A 22,472-nucleotide genomic window follows, 5' to 3' on the forward strand; every position below is an offset into this window, starting at 1 on the left:
GGCGTTCTCAAACAAGGACTAACCTGGGACCATGCTCCACCGTCCGTTTTTTTCCTCCTTTTTCCCCCAATGCGAAGCATGGTCCCAGGCTAACAAGGAAGGGTAATGCGAGCCGCAAGAGAATGTGTAAAACGGAATTGCGTCAATACGTCTGGACAAGTGAACTGGGGTCAATATTATAAACATTTTACAAGACAGTGTAATTTACAAGTGTATCCATTGTTTTAGAATCTGAAAACAATATAGCTACACTTGTAACACTTGTAAAATTTTTAAATTACTGTTGGTTTTGAATGGAAAAATACAAAATTTTTTAATGAGCACTGCTTAATAAATCTGAATTCAGTTTATGAAATGAAATGCCGAGAGCTTCTTGATCACCATATCTGAGAACACAACAATTAAAGATCCCCAAAAGAAGCATACTTATCGTATTTACAACGTCTTAGCACAGTACAGGCTATTTATTGAACGAAGTCTTTGCCATAGCAAAAACCGAAGTTAAGTGTGTCACAGCCAAGTTCTTCCAGGTTGGTAGTATCAGTTCTTTTGCAAAGTCGAAGGAAAGTTGAAACAACATTTCTTATAATTCGGTACATTTGCAACAAAAAAATCTTTTTAATGATTATTTTCTTTATTATCCAGGATAAAAAACAAGGTAGGAAAAAGCGAGAATCTTGTTGTACTGTTAATCTTCTAAAGTGGTTACGCGAACATATAACAAACAAACGCACAAACGAACAAAAAATAGCTCAAATCTGACTCCCTTTTTACGATAGTATACATTTTCTTCATGGCCTGGTGCTTCGTTCCTTCGTCTCACGAGATAATCTTAAGTGCATTTTGCGCGCGCATTGTGTTCAACCCCGTTGCAATTCACCACATTCTTGCATTTTCTTTATCGTTTGGTAAGTATTTGAGTTTGCCTTCTGCGTACTTCTTTTTAAGCTTTATAATAACTCTAGCTTTCTTTCTCAGACGCTTATGTAGGCGAGAAAAATCTTGGTAAAACTCTTCCACGAGTTCCCTCATTTCTTCTTCATCTGGACATTGTCTTCCTATGAAAAGAAGAAGAAAAGTTGGCTGAAAAGTACAAAGAGGGAGATAAAATCTAAGTAGCCTGCGAAAACAATCGTTTCTCCTCGCTCTTCACCGCTGGGAGGTTTCGCGGGGAACGTCTGCGACTCAGTTACAGAAATTCCATACTGATGACATGAATCAATGTTTACACAATATATCCGGTAGTCATGGGGGTCCACATGCAAATTTGTTAAATTTTACGTTTCTCCTGGTCGATTTTACTAACGTGTTGTGTTCATCTGCGAATGAGCTCCAGCAAAACTCAAATGCTTCCTCTAGAATATATTCCACCAATTTTGACTGTTTTGTTAGAGATTCATCGCGTTTACATTTGTCTTTTGTGACCTTTTGTCTTGTATATGTCATTCGTAACAATTCCGTCGACCAATCAGCCCTTCTGACCGGATTTCGGACAGATTTTGCGTGTCTGTCGCTGAGTCGCAGACGTTATTCCTCGCGAAACCACAGGTTCACTATTGGTGTTACGTATTGGTTTCACATAACTTGCGTAAATATGGAGAACAAATAATCTCCTTCATCTTTCCTACAAACTATACATACTTCGTGTGCAAATTAAGGACAACAACAACTCACCACATGCATGGTAAGGGACGGACCATTAGAAAAGTGATGGGGGGGGGGGGGGGTGGGAAATTTTCAGCTTGCACGAATTTTTTTTTTCGCTCACTGCTTGTGCAGGATTTTTTTTTTCAGGTGAACCCCTCTGCACGAATTTTTTTTCAGACAAATATTGCTTTTTTTGAACAGTGAAATCTTGATTCATTATCTATGCTTTTGTGCTTTATAAATTATTCTACACTCACAACAGATCCAAAGATACAGGCCACTTTAATGCAAAGTCTTTTCGAAAATGTACACACAGTGAGATAGGAGGAAACCACTTGGAGTGGACGGCTTCCCTGTGCAGTTTTTCAGTCCCTGCCCTCTGGAATTCCTCTCCCACAGCCCATCATAATGATGCCATACTCCATTCACCAATGAAAACCATACTTTGTGGTTCTTAATTTTTGTTAAAAGTACCGGTGGCAGTGTTGCTGTTTATGTCGTTGACAGTTAAAGTTTTAACACTTACTACTACGTGTGAATGCACTTTTTCATTGTATTATAGAATTCTTATTCAAGATGGTAAGACCCATCCTCTAATTTTGTTGTGGGCACAAATAATTTTATAGAATATTTACAAAGCTACCAAATTCTAATACCATTTATTACAAATTTTATTTTATTATTTTTATTATAATACATGGAAGCCTTGCCGTCAACGACGTAGAAAAGGCTAACCTAATAAATGATTTCTTTGCCAATATCGGCACAAGACTTGGACGAGCCAATAGAATTTTCCACGCCGGAGCTATCGCATCGGTTGTTCAGTGCCCTCTGTGACTGATATCCCCGTCTGCGAAGATTCGGTCCGACGTAAATTAAAAAGCCATCAAGCCAAATAAACCTGCGGGTCCTGATGACATTGCACCTAAATTATTAAAACTAGCTGAGCCTACCATTGTCTCTCCCTTGACTGGTCTATTCTCATTCTGTGCTCACCTCGGAGAAACCTTTACTGATTGGAAGAAAGCTCGTCTGATCCCGGTGTATAAAAAAGATGATGAAGTTGACACAAATAACTATAGACCAAAGTAGTATAGGAGGGATGTTTTACTCCTCTTTTTTGGGCAGGAATTTCATTAAGATGGGCAGGAATAAATTAACGCCAATGACGTCATAGGCTATTTTCTTGATCTCATGAATAAAATGCGCAGGAATCTCATTAACTTGCGGTGGAATCTCATTAAGTATATCCAGTTTAACGGGTTTATCAATGATGTCATGTTCTATTTTTATCTTGTGGCGGTCATGGTTGGTATAACCGGTTTGACAGGTTTTAGTTATTTTCGGAAGATGATGTCATATGTATTCCGGGGTACTATGATGTCATAGTTGTTTTGAATACTTCAATAGGAACAATAGGCTTGCCTAGACTTGCCCAGGCTCTTTTAACCCTGATTGTAGAATCTATTCTATCTTCCAAATAAAAGCGCGCTCTCCGTTCAGCATGTTACTCTTGCAATCGCTTTGCTAAGGAAACAAGTTCGCTTGCCTAACTAAAAATCCGGTTATAAACAAAACTCAGACGCAAAAAAAAAAATGGAGCTCAAACTCTTTATTTCAATCTATTGCAAACAGTGCTCTCTCTATAAAATTACTTCATCTTGATGTCTTGTTACACGCTCTGTTAACCAGTAGTAATTTGTATCTGACTCATGCCTCTTTTGTGTTCTCGCAAATTAACAATCATACTTAAGTCCTCTAACAAAAAGATAAGGTACCGTTTCATACACAATTGTTAGGTCTATTGAAAAATAAAATATTCCACTGCACAGTGCATCGACAACCGTTTAATTAATTTGTTATTGGTCTATCGAGCATTCGTTTGGTTCTTTTCTAGGAAAGATCTTACGCTGGGATCGTCCTTGTGTAAATAAATCCATTTCGATTTTCCATTGCAATAGTGTCTTATTTTCACAGGCCAGTAATTTCCATACGAGTACGATGGAAGATAAGGATCATAAAGATGTCTGGCAATGCGGTACATTTCCGTGATCCCAAAGTCTTCTGGTAGGGTTTGGCATCGGGGCGCTCCTTGCATATAATTTTGTACAACGGGATAGGCTGCTTCAGACCAGACTGCATCAAAAGGAAATAGCCGTGACCTTTTTACAATTGGCGGGGAAGATTTGAATACAGGAGGCGATTTTACTGCTGATCTAGCTTCGCAGGCAATGTTCTCCTTGTAACTGGTCGTTTCGACGGTTTCGACCGATTTTGCGGAGCTGTTAATTGTCGGATATCGACGACAAGAGCCAAAGATGTCGCTCAACACCTGCTCATTTGCCGCCGTGTCCGGTTTATTATCTACAAAGATGTAACCGTAAGGCCTCTCTGTTTCATGATAATAAGCTGTCATGAATGGTTGGCGATTCTTATCAAACATACGCTCAGCAACAATTCCGATTTGTTTCCGATCGCTAGGACTTCGGAAAAGAGCCATGTACTGTGCATTCCGACTGATATCGGTGTTAAATTTTCCCTTGGGGAACATATTCTGAAGGAGCAGTATGACGCTGGCATTTCTATGGCGACCTTGGGTAAACAACCGAGAAACGATGGGGCTTTCGATCGCTTCTGCCATTAGATCAACAAAGATGATAACGTTGTTGTATTTTGGGTCAATTTCTCGCAGATCTTCTTGAAATGTGGGAAGGCCACGAAAAAATTTAATGTCCTTTCCGATCGCTGATTTCAAAGCTTCGTATCTATCTTGCCACTGACTGTAATACCATAAAATGCGACGGGGCTTGTGTTTCGTAGACAATACGATCTCTCGTTAGAATCTGTTCTACGAAAACTGTTTTCCCTGATTGACTTGGTCCAACCACAAGGAGTGAGAACTTATGGCGAAACATAAAATCTGGATAAGGCTCGGTTGCCAAGGAAACATCATGGGAAAACTTTACCTTATTCGCAGTAGAAGAAGTTTTCGGCGTTTCGTTTACTGGTCTTCTTCTTTTTCTTGGCTCACATATTTTTCTCGTGGAACTAGATGAACAACGAGGTAAGTCGACGCTCGTAGAAATATATCCTCTTTTTGATTCCCAAGAAACCTTAGCCTCTTTTAAGAGTCGTGTTCGTCTTAGCCCGGTTAAGTCATGGACAATTTCAAGATGAGAACTCAAGTTGGACACACCAAATGTTGCCACATAGCGGACAAATTCGAGGAAACGTTCGAGGCATGACTACTTATGAAAAATGACTCACAGTTAAGGTGGCTCGGTAATTAATACAAGAGCATTTTGCTGTGACAAATTTTCCGTCATAACTTTTTGGTTTTTAACGCGATGGCTGCGAAACTTTGCAAAGAACAACAGATATCATTCGGCAATAATACGAAATATTCCGATTTCATTGATGGTAAATATTTCTTGAGAAATTAGCGCTTAAAAGGACCCTACTGTTCAAAGAAAATGGCGTCTAGTAAAAAATTTGCTGATATTTTTTACTGAAATTTCTGGTATCGGCTTTAATTGATATAATAAATATGCCAGAGGAATTTCAGAAAAATCGTTGGAGCAGAAGTCCGTAACTAAAAGTCGCTCAAAATTCAGCTGTGAAATTGTTTTGGAATTTGAAAAATAAATTACCATCAGGGAGAAGGAGCCACCAGTTTGAATTTTCGAGACAAGTAAATTCAACATTTGCTAATTCTTAAAATAAAAGCCGATTGCCTATCGTGCTATTCTTTAAAAGGTACTTTTTAGGTTTAGAAGCACTATAAATGGCTCCACACCTTGCTCTGACGTCGAATGACTTGTTCTTCGACATTTTTAAAATATCCCTTGGCAGTTTTGGCTCAAACTCCTGCTGCATACATTTTGATGTACTGCAATGCATTTTCAACGACTTTTACTGCTGTTCGTTGCTTCCAACTCAGGAAAAAAGTATTGAGATTGGACGCTACCTCGTATCAGAGCTCAGATAGAACTGTCCAGCACCTTTGTTTATGACTACAAAATGAGCACGAGCGGCATTTCTTCGAGGAATTCGCACCTCACCCAGGGGGGAAGAACGACAATGATGACCATGCCTGTGAACCGAATAACATCACAGTGCAGAATAAACTATTATCGCAAAAATACTGCCTGTGAATAAATTTACAACTCTGAAATTTTTGTCACTCCTTCCTTCAATGAATGGGTATTTTTTTCTTGATTATTATGTTTTGCTCTGCAATACATGTTTATACAGATCGGTTCACAGATATGGGCATGATCGTCATTCGTCCCCCTGGCTGAGGTGCGAATTCCTCGCAGAGCTGCCGCTCGTGCTCATTTTCTGGTCATAAACAAAGGTGCTGGACAGTTCTATCTGAGCTTCGATACAAGGTAGCTTACAACTCCAATACCTTTTTCCTGAATTGAAACAACGTACAGCAGGATATGCCGTTGAAGATGCATTGCAATACATCAAAATGTATGTAGCAGGAGTTTGAACCAAAACTGCCAAGGGATATTTTAAAAACGTCGAAGAACAAGTCATTCGACGTCAGAGCAAGGCTTGGAGCAATTTATGGTGCTTCTAAAACTGAAAAGTACCTTTTAAAGAATAGCACGATAGGCAATCGGCTTCTGTTTTCAGAATTAGCAAACATTGAATTTACTTGTCCCGAAAATTCAAACTGGTGTCTCCTTCTTCCTGATAGTAATTTATTTTTCAAATTCCAAAACAATTTCACAGCTGAATTTTGAGCGACTTTTAGTTACGGACTTCTGCTCCAACGATTTTTCTGAAATTCCTCTGCCATATTTATTATATCAATTAAAGCCGATACCAGAAATTTCAGTAAAAAATATCAGCAAAATTTTTTACTAGACGCCATTTTCTTTGAACAGTAGGGTCCTTTTAAGCGCTAATTTCTCAAGAAATGTTTACCATCAATGAAATCGGAATATTTCGTATTATTACCGAATGATATCTGTTGTTCTTTGCAAAGTTTCGCAGCCATCGCGTTAAAATCGAAAAAGTTATGACGGAAAATTTGTCACAGCAAAATGCTCTTGTATTAATTACGGAGCCACCTTAACAGAATCATTAAATATATAGTTATTTTACAATGGTGAAGAGTACTTAAGAGAATTCAGGGGTACAGGAGGGGTACAGGAAGGGTACAGGAAGGGTACAGTAGGGGTACAGGAAGGGTACAGTAGGGGTACAGGAAGGGTACAGGAGGGGTACAGGAGGGGTACAGTAGGGGTACAGGAAGGGTACAGTAGGGGTACAGGAGGGGTACAGGAAGGGTACAGGAAGGGTACAGTAGGGGTACAGGAAGGGTATTGTAGGGGTACAGGAGGGGTACAGGAAGGGTACAGTAGGGGTACAGGAAGGGTACAGGAGGGGTACAATGAAAGTTCATAGAGTTCCGTTGTGCTTTGCAGCCGTGCCTCCATCGATAGCTATAAAAGAAGTAAGCCGCTGTTTCTGATTCAGTCAGTTCTTAAACCTCGTGCAGTTCGGATCACAATGTTCAGCAATTATAATCATTTCATTCAAAAAGGATATGGAAATTTTGAAGATGATGACGACGATATTGAAAGCTCACAAGAAAGCGAACAATCATCTCAAAGTTCTCAATCTAGCGAAGAAATGAGCTCTTCCGGAGAGGAGGAGGAGGAGCATGTAGATCCTTGGTCACGCATTCAAAATGAAGTTTGTAATCGCCACGAAGCCCAGCTCGAAGCTCTGATCAACGAGTATGAACAAAACGGAGACTCGCCTGAAGTGGCCCGCATTAAAGCTGAAAATGCTTTGCTTCCAGTATATAGAAAGGAATTGAGAAAAGTTTTCTTAGAGTTTTTACAGTGGATGCATGCAATGAAGAAAGATCCGACATTCCGAAACGTGATGGAAACCCGCCAAGATCTCAAAGACACAGAAGGATATGACTGGCTGGAATCGACAGTACTTGCCATCGATAAGCGGAAATTCTTACTCAATCGATTGTTTGTCAAACAAACTGTTCCCGAAGACTAAGCCGGAACTCTGTCTATTCATCTATTGTTGTAACACTTGATGGTTTTGTTATCAATAAATGTATTTTTTAACCGAAACAAAGGTGTAGTCTGGTTGTAGCACGCGCGTATTAATCCCACCATTGTTTATATATAATTGAGTTGATTCCCGCGGATAATTTATGCGACAAGCGTTCATGTTGGCTCAGTGTATATTAAATTAGTTTGCGATGAATAATAAAATACAGTTCGCTTGCGTTCGTTTTGTTTCGTATGATACAGGTCTAAAAGGAAAAAGGCCAACCTGTTAATGGTTAACGCTCGATACCACAGTCTAGAAACGTTTGAAGGTTGAATTATATTGACAAAACAGAATCAATGGTTTTGTAGAATAAAAATATTTATCTTTGGTCACAGTGAATAGTTTTAAGTCGAGTACTGTTTTCGGACCGTTGACTAGTATGTTTGGAAGCTATCCGCTCAAAAATATTATTTACTGGAGTTTGTGACAATAATAAAATGCTGAACGGAGAGCGCGCTTTTATTTGGAAGATAGAATAGATTCTACAATCAGGGTTAAAAGAGCCCGGGCAAGTCTAGGCAAGCCTATTGTTCCTATTGAAGTATTCAAAACAACTATGACATCATAGTACCCCGGAATACATATGACATCATCTTCCGAAAATAACTAAAACCTGTCAAACCGGTTATACCAACCATGACCGCCACAAGATAAAAATAGAACATGACATCATTGATAAACCCGTTAAACTGGATATACTTAATGAGATTCCACCGCAAGTTAATGAGATTCCTGCGCATTTTATTCATGAGATCAAGACAATAGCCTATGACGTCATTGGCGTTAATTTATTCCTGCCCATCTTAATGAAATTCCTGCCCAAAAAAGAGGAGTAAAACATCCCTCCTATACTACTGACCAATATCGCTTCTTACTGTTCCAAGCTAGATAATGGAATCTTGAGTATCAGAATCTGTCGTTCGACATGTTTTCCAAAATAACCTGGTTACAGAAAAACAATGGGCTTACCGTGAGGGGCATTCTACTGAATTATTGCTTGTACACCTGTCAGAAATCTGGAGAACAGCTATTGATGCCGATAAAGTTGTTGCTGTGGCGTTTGTTGACTTCAGAAAAGCTTTTGACTCATGCTATCCTACTGCATAAGTTGAATTTTCAATTTGGAGTTCAAGGTTCTCTTCTATCATGGCTGACATACTAAACGGCCAGCACTCAACTGTGCTAAATGTCACTTGCGGGATTCCCCAAGGATCAGTACTTGGCCCAACGTTGTTTGCCTTGTACACCAAGGACCTACCAAGTGCTGTTACGTCTGGCTCTGTCTTTATGTACGCAGATGACACAACCGTTTATTGCATCGGGGACACCGTTGATAACACTGTCACTTCTTTAAATAAAGCTTTATCGGAATTGAACAGTTGGTGCCTAGAGAACTCTTTAACCCCTGACTCGGCAAAGTGCGAAGCTATGCTGTTTATGAGAAAACCGCACATCGGGCCGCTAAATTCTGTGACTATTGGAGAGGATCGGATCGAGTGGGTGAAACACTCTCGTCTTTTGGGCGTCACTATCGATGAGAGGCTTTCCTGGTCACATCACCTTACAGATGTAAAAAAGAATTTCGTAAACAAACTGAACCTCCTGAAAAGGAGTTCGTTCTTGACCAGAAACGCCCTATTGGACTTGTACTTCAAGATAATATTACCATCAGTTCTATATGGACTAGTCGTTTGGGGCGGCTGCCCTAATACAGAGCTTCTACATTCTCTGGAAGTACTTCACCGTATGGCAGCCAGAATTATATACAACTTGCCCCGAGATATGCCTACCGACAGTTTACCGACATTCGAACTGGAATACTTTAACCCTCTATTATAAACTTCGATTAATTGAACTACTCCATAGCGTGTTTATAGTTGAAGCACCTACGGCTCTTTCATACTTGACAAATAAACCCTGCACTGCATACAACTTCAGAAGGAGTAAAAACATAATCGTCCCGCGTTTTAACTCGCAGTTTCTTAAAAACTCTATTAGCTGTAGAGGCGCTATTCTTTGGAACGCTGTCTCAAGTCATTTTACAGACCAGTTTACTGTTTCTTATCGCAAAGTGAAGAAGGACTCTTATTTTAAGGAACTTGATTTTAGCGCACAGTCAGTCCAGTCGCTGCCCAGGCACTACCAGGATTTTAAATGCTTTTAACCATTTTTATGTTTTAAACGCTGTAGTCAATTTACTTAGAGGTAACTAATGTAAATTCATTTTAACCTTGTGTTTTTTTAATTTTTTTTCTTTATTTATTTTTTGGTTAGAATCTTACTGTATATTTTTAGAGTTTTAATTGTAGTTGTATTTTGTAAGTAATGTTATTCTTATTTTTTCATACAGTTTTATCCATTTGTAATCATTTTAACACGACCCCACAAGCTTTGAGCTTTAAACCATATCGTGTTTAAATAAAGGATATGTATGTATGTATGTATGTATGTATGTATATACAGTATACAGTGTATGTTGTAGGTACACTAGCTGCAATTTAAAACAAAAACAAGGTTCTAATTGTCTCCTTTCAACAAGAAGAAAGTGATTTTTGTTTATTCATATTGTGCCTGGTAATATTGTTGATTTCTGAAACTCAGACTTTCTGAAAGAAACTCAGACTTTCGGAAAAATTCACAATTGGACCTTCCTTCTGCATGAATTTTTTTTCTTTACCTTCTTCTTTGCATGAATTTTTTTTCTTGGCATTTTCCCTTGCATGAATTTTATTTTGGTTTCCCCCCCCCCCCCCCCTCCATCACTTTTCTAATGGTTCGTCCTTAAGTTTCATCGATCTTTATTTCCATTTTCTAGCAAATTTCCAGACCTAAACTTCGCCCCATATGTTCTCTATATTTACTCATGTTATATGAAACCCGTACGTGACTCAAATAGTGAGCCTGGGTTACCTGTGGTGAAACGTCCTCGGGGGTGAAGAGCGAGTAGAAACAGCTGTTTTCGCGGCAGGCTAAAACCGAGGAGAACTACCAACAGTTTCATGTTTTGTAACACAAAGCACGTTTCGACAGATTGATTAGCCTGCGTAGCAAACGTTTCCGTGCGGTTTCGGAGCAAAGAACGAGTAACGAGAGTCCATGTCCGCGTGAAAAATGGCGCGAGTAAAAGAGCGGGGATGGGCGGGGAAGAGAGGTAAGGAAACGCTTGCAAGGACAAACCCCAAGAGTTTGAAAACTGCCCACTTGGCCTGTCATACCTGAGTGCGCGCACCGACATTTGATGCTGTCGTCAGCAGACCTTTTATATAAACTCGCCCCAGTCCCCTACGCAACTCCGAAATGGCCAATATTCGATCCGCGACGCGGGTATTTATTTGTTCAAAGTCAAAGCTCAGCTAGATAGAACGGCTTACCGTTCTTGCCACGGCACAAAGCAGAACAAATAAAGTTGTTCCTATAAAAGCAACTAAGAACAAAGCCAATCTGGTAACTGATGAGGTTCGCGTGGAGAACCGAAACCATTGTCTTGCTTGATCAGAAAGTGGCAATAACAGAACAGTCGCAGGACTGTTAGGCTAATTCAAAAGAGCAATCTTGACTGAGTCACAATGCAGTTCTCCATAGTTGATGTAGCTTCAGTTTAAGGTGCAATACATTTTCCGAAATTTGGATCTGTAAATCACTCTCCGAGATTAAAAACACTAACGAGCTGGGCCCAGCGTGATAAAACATTGAGGGAAACCATCGCATTCGCGGACAAAGGAAAATCGTTAATAATTTACGTAAATACAAAAGGCAAATTCCTCGATGAACATCGCGTGGTCTGAATTGGAAAAACAAAACATTCAAGCTAACAAGGTCTATTCGGAGGCCCCGAGTTCAAGTTACGCCGTAACCGCTGGCTGGACTGGTTCTCGGTAATCCAACGTTCAAATCCTCGGCCATGCTTGTAAATAACCAGCTGGTCTGCCTCTAACCAGTACACCAGATTCTTAACCCTGTTATACTTGATTTAAATTATTTGTTTCAGGCATTTGCTCGGCTCCATTAGCCTTAGTACTATAATACTGTCGAGTGCAAATAAAGAATTATTATTGCAGGCACTTGATGGGTATTTCCTTTATGCAGAAATTTTTTATCTGCGCCGTCCCTGTAGTCGTTAATATTTGGAATGACACCCTAACTAAAAAAGAAACACGATTAAAATTTTGCCTGTACATTACGACGAAACCGAGCTGGTTGGTAAGAGTCACTGTTAGGTACATATGAAATAAGGAGTCCTTGGGACATTAATCCTCATGGAAGTTAGAAGTTTTAGAACCCTAGAAACGCTATTTTTGGTAGAATGTTAACATATTCTCCAAATCATAATCACAGTTATAATGAAAGATGCCGTTACTGCCTCCTTACTCACCATATAATTCCATTTTTTTGCATGGCCCCCATCAAATCCATCTAGTCCTCTTACCAAGAGAACATAATTGTAACCTCTCTTGGTCTTACCCAAATTGACCAGGTGTCAGACCATGTATCTTTCAAATGAAACAATATAAAATATGGCTACGATCTTTCGCAACATATCAGACATCTACAGCACTGAACTACTTGCCTGTTTGTTGAGTGCCTCCTCTGTTCCTCTGATAAGCTTCAAAGATGCAGCCGCATAGGAGGAAGCCTCCAAGCAGACCTCCACAGACTTCAAGCGTGAGTACAAAATATGGACTCCCTGGCTCAAAAAACACCAAACCAGTTTCCTCCTCTTCTTCTTCCTAAAAAAAGTAGGATAAGATAATACAATCCTGTCGTCACTAAACGTTTTATTCAACACTGAACACTAAATAAGGCTAATCTTTCGTTAAGTTGGCAAAACTCGTAATCAATGGTGCTGCGTTGGTTTCGCACTAAGCTTGCCCAGAAAATTGCTGACTGATTGAAAAGTAATACATGTAGCAAAATCAACCAATAGGTTTGTTTTACTTCATACTTACCGATCATAATAAAGACCAGTCATATTACAATTCCTAATTACCTGCTGATGATTTTCGTCATCATCGGTAAGAAATTTTGTTTGGACATTTCTGTCGCGTATCATTTCCTGAAAGTCTTTGGCTAACGTTTCTGATATTCCACCAAGAGCAATACCGTGCGAGATTCCTTTGTCTACTATTTCGGAGATTTCAAACCATGAGCCATTGAAAAGGTCTTTCCTTCTTACTGGTGTATACATATCTATTAGAATGGCATCTGTCGTTTCCTCTTTTAATGCATCAACAAGCTCTTTTAGGGTTCCAAATTCTCCACCTGTCCAATAAATGAGAACTCCCAGTAAATGTGGGCACCCACTGGACGCTATTCGGGACAATATTGTTATTCACTTTCTATTCTTTTTAAATAAATATATTTGTATTATTTCAAAAGATATATGTACATGTATACCTGTAACCTGGATTCCGGAGGTTATTTTTTTGCGGCAAAGTTTTATCAAACCGTTAGCACGGTTTATTTTATCCTAGGTATTTTGAAAACGGACCTCTGGAGCCTGGGTAGTATACCTGATAAATTTAATGCTAATAAAATATATTGGAAACTATGCATTAATGTATGTTTATAAATATGCAACTAAGTGTAATGTCAAAAACATGGGTGATTGCATAGCATATTTATGCCCACTGGAATTTATCTGTATTATTGTATAATTTAATAGGCCGTTTCCGAGTTCCCCCGGGCCTCTGTTTCAAAACAAGGGTTGGTGCTCAGCCTGTAATATGGAAAATTTTTCATTCTCGTGCAAATAAAACTCATTTTCACAAGAAAGGTTGTGCACCTAGCCTCATTTTGAAAGTGAGGGTTTTTGGAACTCGGAAGTGGCCTATCATGGCCAAGAAAAGAATTATAATAGACCTTTTTACCGATACGGCGGCCATATTGAATTAAAGTACAAACATTAACCACAAAGGACTGCAAAGGACCGCAAACGAATATGCCGAAGAACGTAGGATCTATAAAGACCTGATCAGCAAAAATGAAAAGTAGACATATTAAATTCTGCAAGCAGAATACTGCAGTGCTGATCGTACTACGAGAAAATTAACTCTGCAAGACATCAACACGACGCCGAAACAACTCATAACAGAGCGGGATTGTAGCCATAGACAGCTGTTTCGCCCTGTTTGGGGCTCGTCAGTATAGCGTAACAACCAGAGAAAACTCTGGTGATAAATATCCGCGCACTCTGATTTAAGCTCTCACCTAGAACTCCCAACACCCACAGAATCACGCCATACCACGTGTCTTCTGGGGGGCAAGAGTCCAAGTGTCAAGTTGAAATAATGATCGCCTTTTTCCAGAGAAATATACAGTGAAAGACCATATTTCTAATACTAAACTAGAAAACAGGCGATCATTATTACATCCAAACACGGGACAAAGATCTTTTTTCCCATTATAATCTAATTCTAAGAAAACTTTAAGAAAAAATGTCCCGAAAAGCGCTCGAAAATACAAACGAAATGTGCTCATGCCCCTGGGCATCCTATAATACTCCGTAAATCGAATTAATTTAATATGGCCGCCGTATCGGTAAAAAGGTCTATTATTGTAACAAGTCTGACTTTTGGTCGAGGTGTCGTGGGTCGAGGGTACTATGTCGAGGTTCGATTTTCTGTATTTTAATTTTGTTTTCGAGTTCAGTTTGCACAAAAGTTCAGTTTTTATTAGCGCTGATTCAGAGTGTTGACAGATGTGTTGTAATAACGGTGTACTTCCAAAAGTAGAATGGTTTTTTCTCTTCCACCAACTTTTATGGTCCACCCCTAATCACGATACTACCCGTCCAATGTTTATTAAGTACATGTATACTCTAAACACCAACAATAAATCCCTTGAAAATCCTGAAACGTGTCAACAGTTAAATTGATAATTTCTCTGAACAGCGGACGTGACGTCCAAGATCGCAGAAATAACTCACGGACCAATCATTGCCAGGTTGCTGTTTTATTAACAAAATGTGCCTTGTTTTCGTAAAAAAATTGCATCACTGCAAGAACCTGTGTTACGAAATGCGCTGCCTCGTGGTCTCGTAGTGGTCTCGTGGTCTCTAGTATCGTCATAAACTGTTTGGCTTTTTTCTTTGTCATGATTCGTAAAAAACAAAAAACAAAAAAATATAATAAAATAAATAATTTTTTTTCATGCTTTCCGCGTAAAGCTAGCGTTTCGTTTTAATTTTCCTGTGATTAGAAGTGGGGGGACTCACGGTGGTGGCAATGTCCCCAAAAAATACATGCAAGGCGATGGATTTGTAGAATATATTTTGCGCAACTTTCTTGACCGAAAAAGAAGAATCTTGCAAATAAGAATTATCTTAGTGCAATGAGCGCTACCCCTAACAACCACTTACACACACCTGTTTTCTAACAGTAATTTTCACGCAACAATCAATCAATCAATTAACAACTTTATTTAAGTGTCTAATCTTCTAGCTTGCCGTCAGGCCTACTAATCGGGGACACTAAACCACAACCTGTTTGAAGCATAAGTAACTTGACCAAAAGTTGGACTCCTTTTCTGAGTCAGCACTATTTAAAACTGACTGAATCGGAATTCGGAATGTAGATAACGGGTCGCTCAATAAGCTAGGGGTAAGACAAACTTAAAGCAAGGGGCACAAATACACCAACCCACGGCCTGGTCAGTACCTTACGCATGCACACAACCATATTACATGGAGAGTGAAAGCCATGGACAGCTGTCTCACACTCATTAGGGCTTATCAGCATGAAATGGCAGTCAGATCCCTGCTGTAAGGTTTGTTCACGGGTCCTTGACTGTATATGGCTGACACTGCCAGGGGAATTGCCAGTAAGATATGTCTGTATGCATGTGTAAGGGTACTGGCGTCACTGGCTTGGTTTCTTGTTTCAACTCGAAGTACACAGGGCTTTGATTTGCAAAGGTTCTACCACATGGCCTATGCACTGGTAAAAAGTTTTGGAAATTTCACGGTGTATAACGCAATCGTCTTTATGGGTACGCCAATTTGTACTTTTTTAAAAAGAAGCAAACTGGTTTCGCCATTAAAACGATTAAAGGTGCGACAAAATGCATTCTCGAACAGTTATAATGACTTCTTAAATTAAAGGAAGGCACTTACTAAGCTGAAATTTGTTCATCAGCTGTCTTACTGCCACTTGCTTTTCAGCGGAATCATTTAGTGTGGCAATCTGTATATGTATTAATACAAAAAACTTTAATTAATAGCCTGTTCCAGACCTTATAAAATTAGTTTAACTGAGCAAAAGGAAACGTAAATACAACAAACGTGTGGGTACTAGGGAGACACTGAGCCGGCGTTTTAGCGCAGACCCTACTAACTGAGAGCCTAGAAAAGGCTACAGGGTAAAAGAAAATTAAGCCATGCAATTTCGAAAGGTCTACGCTAAAATAGCTTATTAATAAGAATTCGCGTTCATGAACTCTTTCTGAGATGTGTTGACTTACTTTTATGACTTTGCTTGTGCCTGAGCCCTGTGTTCCCCCAGCCTTAACAACCACAGTCAAATCTGATGCCAAACCAGCGGAAAAGAGACCAAACACGACAAGGCCAACTAAAAACCATATTATGGCGAAGAACTTGGCCTTATTGGATTTTGGCGTTCGGTCTCCATACCTGCAAGAAGATCGAAAAAGGTTGCCCTAGTCACGTTTTTCTCATAGAGCGGGTTTTCAAGATTTTGCTTAATTTAGTACTACCTACGTGTACTGCGGAATTGAAAGCCGTAAAAGCTGGATTACCGGCTTTTGAAAGAGAATACTAGTAAAGGCATTGTAAAAACGAAGGCAGGTCCTGGTGAATAGTTTGGTTGGATACCTTCTCTGATATTAGATGGCTTAGTTTTCGATAGGATGTAGACTTTGATCTTATTTCTGTTGTTTTTGTGGCTTTTCTGGTGTAAACAAAACATTATACGAGTAGCTAACATCAACACCTCATGCAGTAAAGCCTGTTACTTACCCTAGCGTTGTCATGGTGATAAATGCCCACCAAAACCCCTCTCCGGCACCTTTATAAAATATCGGAGGAAATTCCTCTGGATTGGTGGTTACATCCTTCATAGAAAAATTTTTACTGTTAGACAATATCACCAAATTTTATTGCTGTTATTTGGATATGCAATTTCTTGGCCTACAGTTAACCAAAAGGCTAGCCCTGGCAGGCCACAATATGTAATTAAAAGAAAACAATTTACAAGATAGAGATACTGGGCAAGCCCACTTGTTCAGAGTTAGGCACCCCAAGATTTTTTTCGTTTTAGTGGTAAAGATAGGCGTGTATTTCATCAATGACGAGACATATCTGTTCTTTCTGTCCTTATGAAACAGTGGTACTGGTTCAGTACTAACAATAACCTTCTGATTAATAATGGATTTCTTTGACCAGATATCTGATGCACTAATCAGTTCTGAATGCTTCTTTCAGCTCCCTCCTTCTTCATCGAAATCGGTTGAAGCTTGTTATTTTATTTCTCAAGCTTTATCATATTTTGGCTACACCATTTGGCTACACCATTTGTTGAATGAGCACTTCATCTAAATTCGATTTCTTTTTAATTCATTTTCATTTCTCATTTCCTGATCAAATTTATTTTGATGATAAACATACAGAACTCACGTTAGCTTCATTTAATACTCACGTAATACACAAAATTGTTTTATTTTGTATTTAATTTAAGGAGTCAGTAGAAGTTGTAAAGTTATTCTTACCAAAACCCAAATCACCAAACCAGCCAAGATGGTCATGACTCCAGAAATTGCAAATACTGGCCACGAACTGAATACTGATACTGCGATCACTTTCTCCATGCCACCTGGAATAGACTTTCTTTGAACAACAGCTAGACCAGGCACTTCAATCACAGCTACGAACTTGCCTCTTGAAAAGCTCCCGCTAGCTATTACAACCGGATAATTTATATTCACATCTCCTTCTGAATCCGATACCTTAATTAAATTTGTTCGGCCAAAGGCGTGACAAGTTCCACAAACGTCAACAACTAGCTCCTCTATTATTTTAGACAACGAGATGTGCTCGTCGTCCAGGGAACTTGGATTTTCGACGACAGTTACGTTTTCGGGGCAGCTACAAGTTTCTGGAAGACACAAAAATATGGTAAGTAGCAGTTATTAGGATTTATACGTTTCTTATAAAATGGGTACAGCACAATCCAACCCTAGTGTACCGCATTTAAGACACAACTAAAATGCACCGTGAAGGATGATAGATATTGTGACGGTTTCAAACACCTTTTGTCTTCCTCCTCTCTAACTTAGGAGCGAAAGGGAGTGTGCCAAATATCGAGCATTCCTTTCACTTATGGGAGTGCCTTTTTTTTCATTATTTTACCACTGTTATTAGTTTGATAAAAAGATCAACAGGAAGAACTTATGACCCGTTTGGAAATATCAAAGAAAAACTGACAGAAGAAATGAATTCAAAGGTAACGCTTTTTTTATTTGTGTTAAAAAAATTACCTCCATAGGCGAATTCGCTAAAGGGACTGAAGCCCTTCCTTGTGCTAGCAGCGACCTTAATCCTGTACTCAGTGTTAATGTCCAGCCCAGTTAGAGTCGTCTGAGTTGAACAAGTCATGACTTCTCGTGTTTGCCAGGTACCATCCTCCAATTGATACTCAAAAATGATCTTATACCCAGTTATCTCACCGTATAAAAGGGGAGGTGGACTCCATGTTACGTTCATGGTGTTGGTACTTGTAAAACTGACAGCTTTGACATCAATTGGAGGCAAAGGCAGAACTAGAGAATGGTAATACAGAGCATCAGTTGGCGATACAGGCCTAATGCTATTACGCCCAAGAAACCGGCAGGTAACGGGATATAAAAATGACTGACTATACTTGAGAGACTTTTCAATTTTTATCATGCAAGTTATTTAAATTAAATGCGATGTCCATCACAGTGCAGTACTCATACCATCGTTCGAGAGACTTAATTTCCTTCTAAAAAGATACTCTCTTTGAACCATTTAATGCCGAGGCATCACAGTTAACACAGCACAGGTTAGGAGATTCGTTTCCGCAAATACTATTAATAATTTTAAACGGCTTCCTTTAGGCGAACACAAGATCATCGTATGTCAAATACATTCCTGGGGATAATAGCTGTACTTCAACGAAACGTAAAAACACTTAGATATCCTGGAAAAAAACAGATTTTCGACAACTAACTACTCTTCTTGTCATTCTTATACCATCTTTTTTTAGTGCTGAATTTCGGCGAACTTATTAATTTTCATGCTTCCACTTTTGAATTCGAGTTTCGCTTTCCTTTAAGGCCAGAATATTTGAATTTTATGGTTCCCAAATTGACCTTTGGGCCGAAATCTATACAAACCCTCTTTGTTTCGGTAACTCCTTACCTTCGTCATCAGTCGCTACGTTGAAACAGTCGCTCCAGTTTCCTGGGCCAATTCGAGTTCGTCCGGCGAGCCGAATACAGTAAGTGGTGTATACTGAAAGACTGGTAATGTCTTTTGATAGCTCATCAAGCCCAGGATCGATTGTAACAGCTTCTTGATAAACACCACTACTTGCAATTTGGTATAAAGTCATTCTGTAACCTAACAAGTATCCATGGATGAAGCCGGGAGGTATTTGCGTCCAGTTTAAAAAGATGCTTGTTGAACTAGTGTTGAACCCTTCTGTGATATTTGGTGGTAAACTTGGAACTTGAGAATAATGAGAACGGTTCGATAAAAATCAGAAATTTACCCTGTCACTTTTATATTTGCTACAGTTAAAGCGTTTCAGGCGTTCAGGCTAAGTAGTAACCATAAAATATAGTAAATCACACATGCTGTAGAGTAAAGGTTAGAAAATTTTTCACACAAATTTATCAACTCAACTTCCATCACTTTTTAACATGTGTGACAAGTTACGATTACAATACATGTACCTATGGAGCCTCTCCCTCCTCCCAGTATAAATACCCACCAAATTTGAAAGTGTGTGCGAAAAAAGAGAGTTGTCGCTCTGGCGGATTGCGAGAAAGTAAAATTTAATAGGCTAATGTTCGGCTGCTTTTTTTTTTATTTTTATCAATTTTGTATGTAACAAAACACCATGAGATGAAACTGCATTTCAAGGCCTCAACATTTTCTTTAGATATGAGCAAATTATATCGATAGCATACTTATTCGAATTCACTGTGTTTATGACCCTCACATTTCTTTCGAAATTTTTCCAACCGCTCTCATTGAATTTGTTCGAACTTTGCCATAATCGAGGCAACCAGAGTCTTCAAAGATTACAAATTTTAACATCAACCTATTGTTTTAAGTCCAGATGGCATTACATTATTTTGGATGGTTTTTTCCCATTCTTTTTATCTCCCCTCTCATGTTTGTATTGCTGCCTTGAAGATCACTACAATGTTAATTTTCAATTTAATTAACGTGAAACAAATCTCGCAACAGACTCTTTGACTATTTCAGTGTTATTCTCGCCTCCCTCTTCAGTTAAGTCCCAAACAACAGCTGGTAATGGAGGCTAATCTCGGTTTATATTGCACACAGCGGACAGAAAAATATTGCAAGAATGCAATGCAACCGCATATGATTTTGTAAGGGAATTTTGGACACATTCATGTTACAAATCGTATTTTAAATCAGTCTGCGTTTTCGAAAACCAAACTAAAAAAAACATATATTATGTATATGCTAATAGGCTAATACACTATTGCTAGACGATGCAATAACAAAGAAATATAGTGCTTACCGTCCTCGTCTGTGCGAACACAGACAATGTCGCTTGAATTCCCGTCTCCTTTGCTATTAAAACCCACAATCTGAATGCAATAGTCCGTAAACTTTTCAAGCCCCTCCAGAGTCCAAGCCAAGATATTTTCCACTTGGACAACATTATCTGTAAACGAAAGACTTCGCCGTTTTCGCCTAGCAGCATTTTCTTTTTTGTAGGCGATACTATACCCGAGTATAATTCCGTGCTGTAGCTCTTCCTCAATTGGATTCCAAGATACAAATATGCTTGTAGAGCTGGCATTGTTGGCTGTTAAATTCAAGGGTGGGCCACCAGGAACTAAAAAGGAAATTACAGACATTTTTTGTTTTCAAGACAATCCTATACAAAACGAAGTGAATCCTAGAATCATGTTTCTTCAGGCAGACTTAATAAGGGCCTGTTTATATGGAGGTGGGGGACCCCAGATAGGAGAGGTAACATGCGACGTGTCACCCCACCTATCATGTAAACGTGATCATTGAGAGGGTCTCAATGAGGTGGTTGCTTTTACGGTTATCGGCTTACATATTGGCTCTTTTACGGCTGTCGGTTTATTTATTTCAGTTACGGTTAAAAAAAAGCTAAAAATTAATTTCTTTTGTTTCAAAGAGTAAAATATTAATATTCTTTTGAAAAATTTTAGTATTTGATAGATCATACTTTCACGTGTTCCACTTCTAATATTATTTTACCTAACCTCGTTCCCAGGGCGCTTTTCCCTCCAAAGCCACCGAAAAGCGCCCTCGGGACGAGGTTGTGTTTTACCCATAGAAATGTAGACGGTTAATTTAAAAAGAATCTTCGTGAAAAAGCAAAAGCAGACACGCGAACGCTCAACTCGCGGACGGGGGCGCGACATCCAGTTATAACCAAAATAACAAAATTCCAGGGTCCAGTTATATTTACGATAGCGAAGGACCCTTTGCCTTGTCCCTAGGCCCCATTAATCTGCGCGGCCAATGCGTTTCTGGTCACGTGGTCCGAGCTAGTTTTGTCTCGGATATCCCATCCAAATGCCTTGACCGAAAGACACCGTACAGGGGCTAGGCGTGGCAATGTGTGGACTTCTACAAGTCGACCTCGGCTCCCATAAGTACTTAAAGGTGAAAAAGGACTTGTAGAAAGTGTATACAATGTCTAACGTAACGAGAAAAGAGAAAAACAGGGAATTGTAGTTTATCGGCAACGTGTTTTACAAACAGTGACATCTCACTGCGTTTTGTTTCACTACTATTTCGAGCGCATGACCTCCTGAAAATGGGAAATATTAATCCCCAACAAAAAAATCAGATTTTCACTGAGGAAAAAATTAGTTCTTGCAAACACGTTTCTACGGGAGTTTTATTTTGCCATCATCAATATAAAACTCTCACAAAAACTTCATACCACGCGGTTGTTTAGTATAGAATTCAATAATTTAAAGGTACTTACTATCCAGCTGGCTTTCAACAACAACAGGGGTAGTTTCAGATCTAGCTGCTGCTGGGTCGATAAAGACTAATTTTCTGTTTTGCCGCTGATTTTGGCGAGACTTTACAGTTTTTAGACCAAACTTCCTGACTTGCTCGTTTAGATCAAGAAAACAATAACGTTTTTCTTGAATGTTGAAAGTGTCCAATGCTCCTAGTGTCTCGCGTTGCGGGAGGCTCTTTTGATTGGCCTTTTTTCACCCGTTGGAAAAATACTAACAACAGCTTTCAATACTGACATCGATTAACTCATATGTTAGTCTCTTTCGCAACCGTTCTTACGAGCCTAAAAACGGCTGCAAAGGAGACTACTCATGCAAACACTGGATGGCGAAATTGGAGATGTCAACTCGTCGTACAAAACACAGGCTAAGTGAGGTCAAGTAAGACTCTTGTGGATCCTGAAAAGGCGCTTGGCCTAACGTGCGTAAGGAGTTAAAGAAGCCGCGAAGTAAGAGACGCAACCGGTCATAAGTGAGTTTAACAC

General features: G+C 39.3%; 1 protein-coding gene across 1 annotated transcript in view; it reads right to left on the reverse strand.

Annotated features, from left to right (window-relative positions):
- Window positions 1-820: 820 nt before the first annotated feature.
- Window positions 821-22,472, reverse strand: part of LOC140953721 (receptor-type tyrosine-protein phosphatase F-like) — a 31,087-nt gene continuing 9,435 nt past the window's right edge. Inside the window, exons 4-13 of the mRNA XM_073403123.1 lie at window positions 20,493-20,813; window positions 19,136-19,444; window positions 18,232-18,513; window positions 17,464-17,849; window positions 16,715-16,809; window positions 16,201-16,369; window positions 15,854-15,923; window positions 12,731-13,002; window positions 12,311-12,470; window positions 821-1,058 (exon numbers count right to left, since the gene is read on the reverse strand). Of these exons, the coding sequence (XP_073259224.1) occupies window positions 877-1,058; window positions 12,311-12,470; window positions 12,731-13,002; window positions 15,854-15,923; window positions 16,201-16,369; window positions 16,715-16,809; window positions 17,464-17,849; window positions 18,232-18,513; window positions 19,136-19,444; window positions 20,493-20,813 (2,246 nt within the window). The 3' untranslated portion in view covers window positions 821-876. The remainder of the gene's footprint in view (window positions 1,059-12,310; window positions 12,471-12,730; window positions 13,003-15,853; window positions 15,924-16,200; window positions 16,370-16,714; window positions 16,810-17,463; window positions 17,850-18,231; window positions 18,514-19,135; window positions 19,445-20,492; window positions 20,814-22,472) is intronic.

Source organism: Porites lutea, chromosome 12 (assembly GCF_958299795.1).
Source record: "Porites lutea chromosome 12, jaPorLute2.1, whole genome shotgun sequence".
NCBI classification, from domain to species: domain Eukaryota; kingdom Metazoa; phylum Cnidaria; class Anthozoa; order Scleractinia; family Poritidae; genus Porites; species Porites lutea.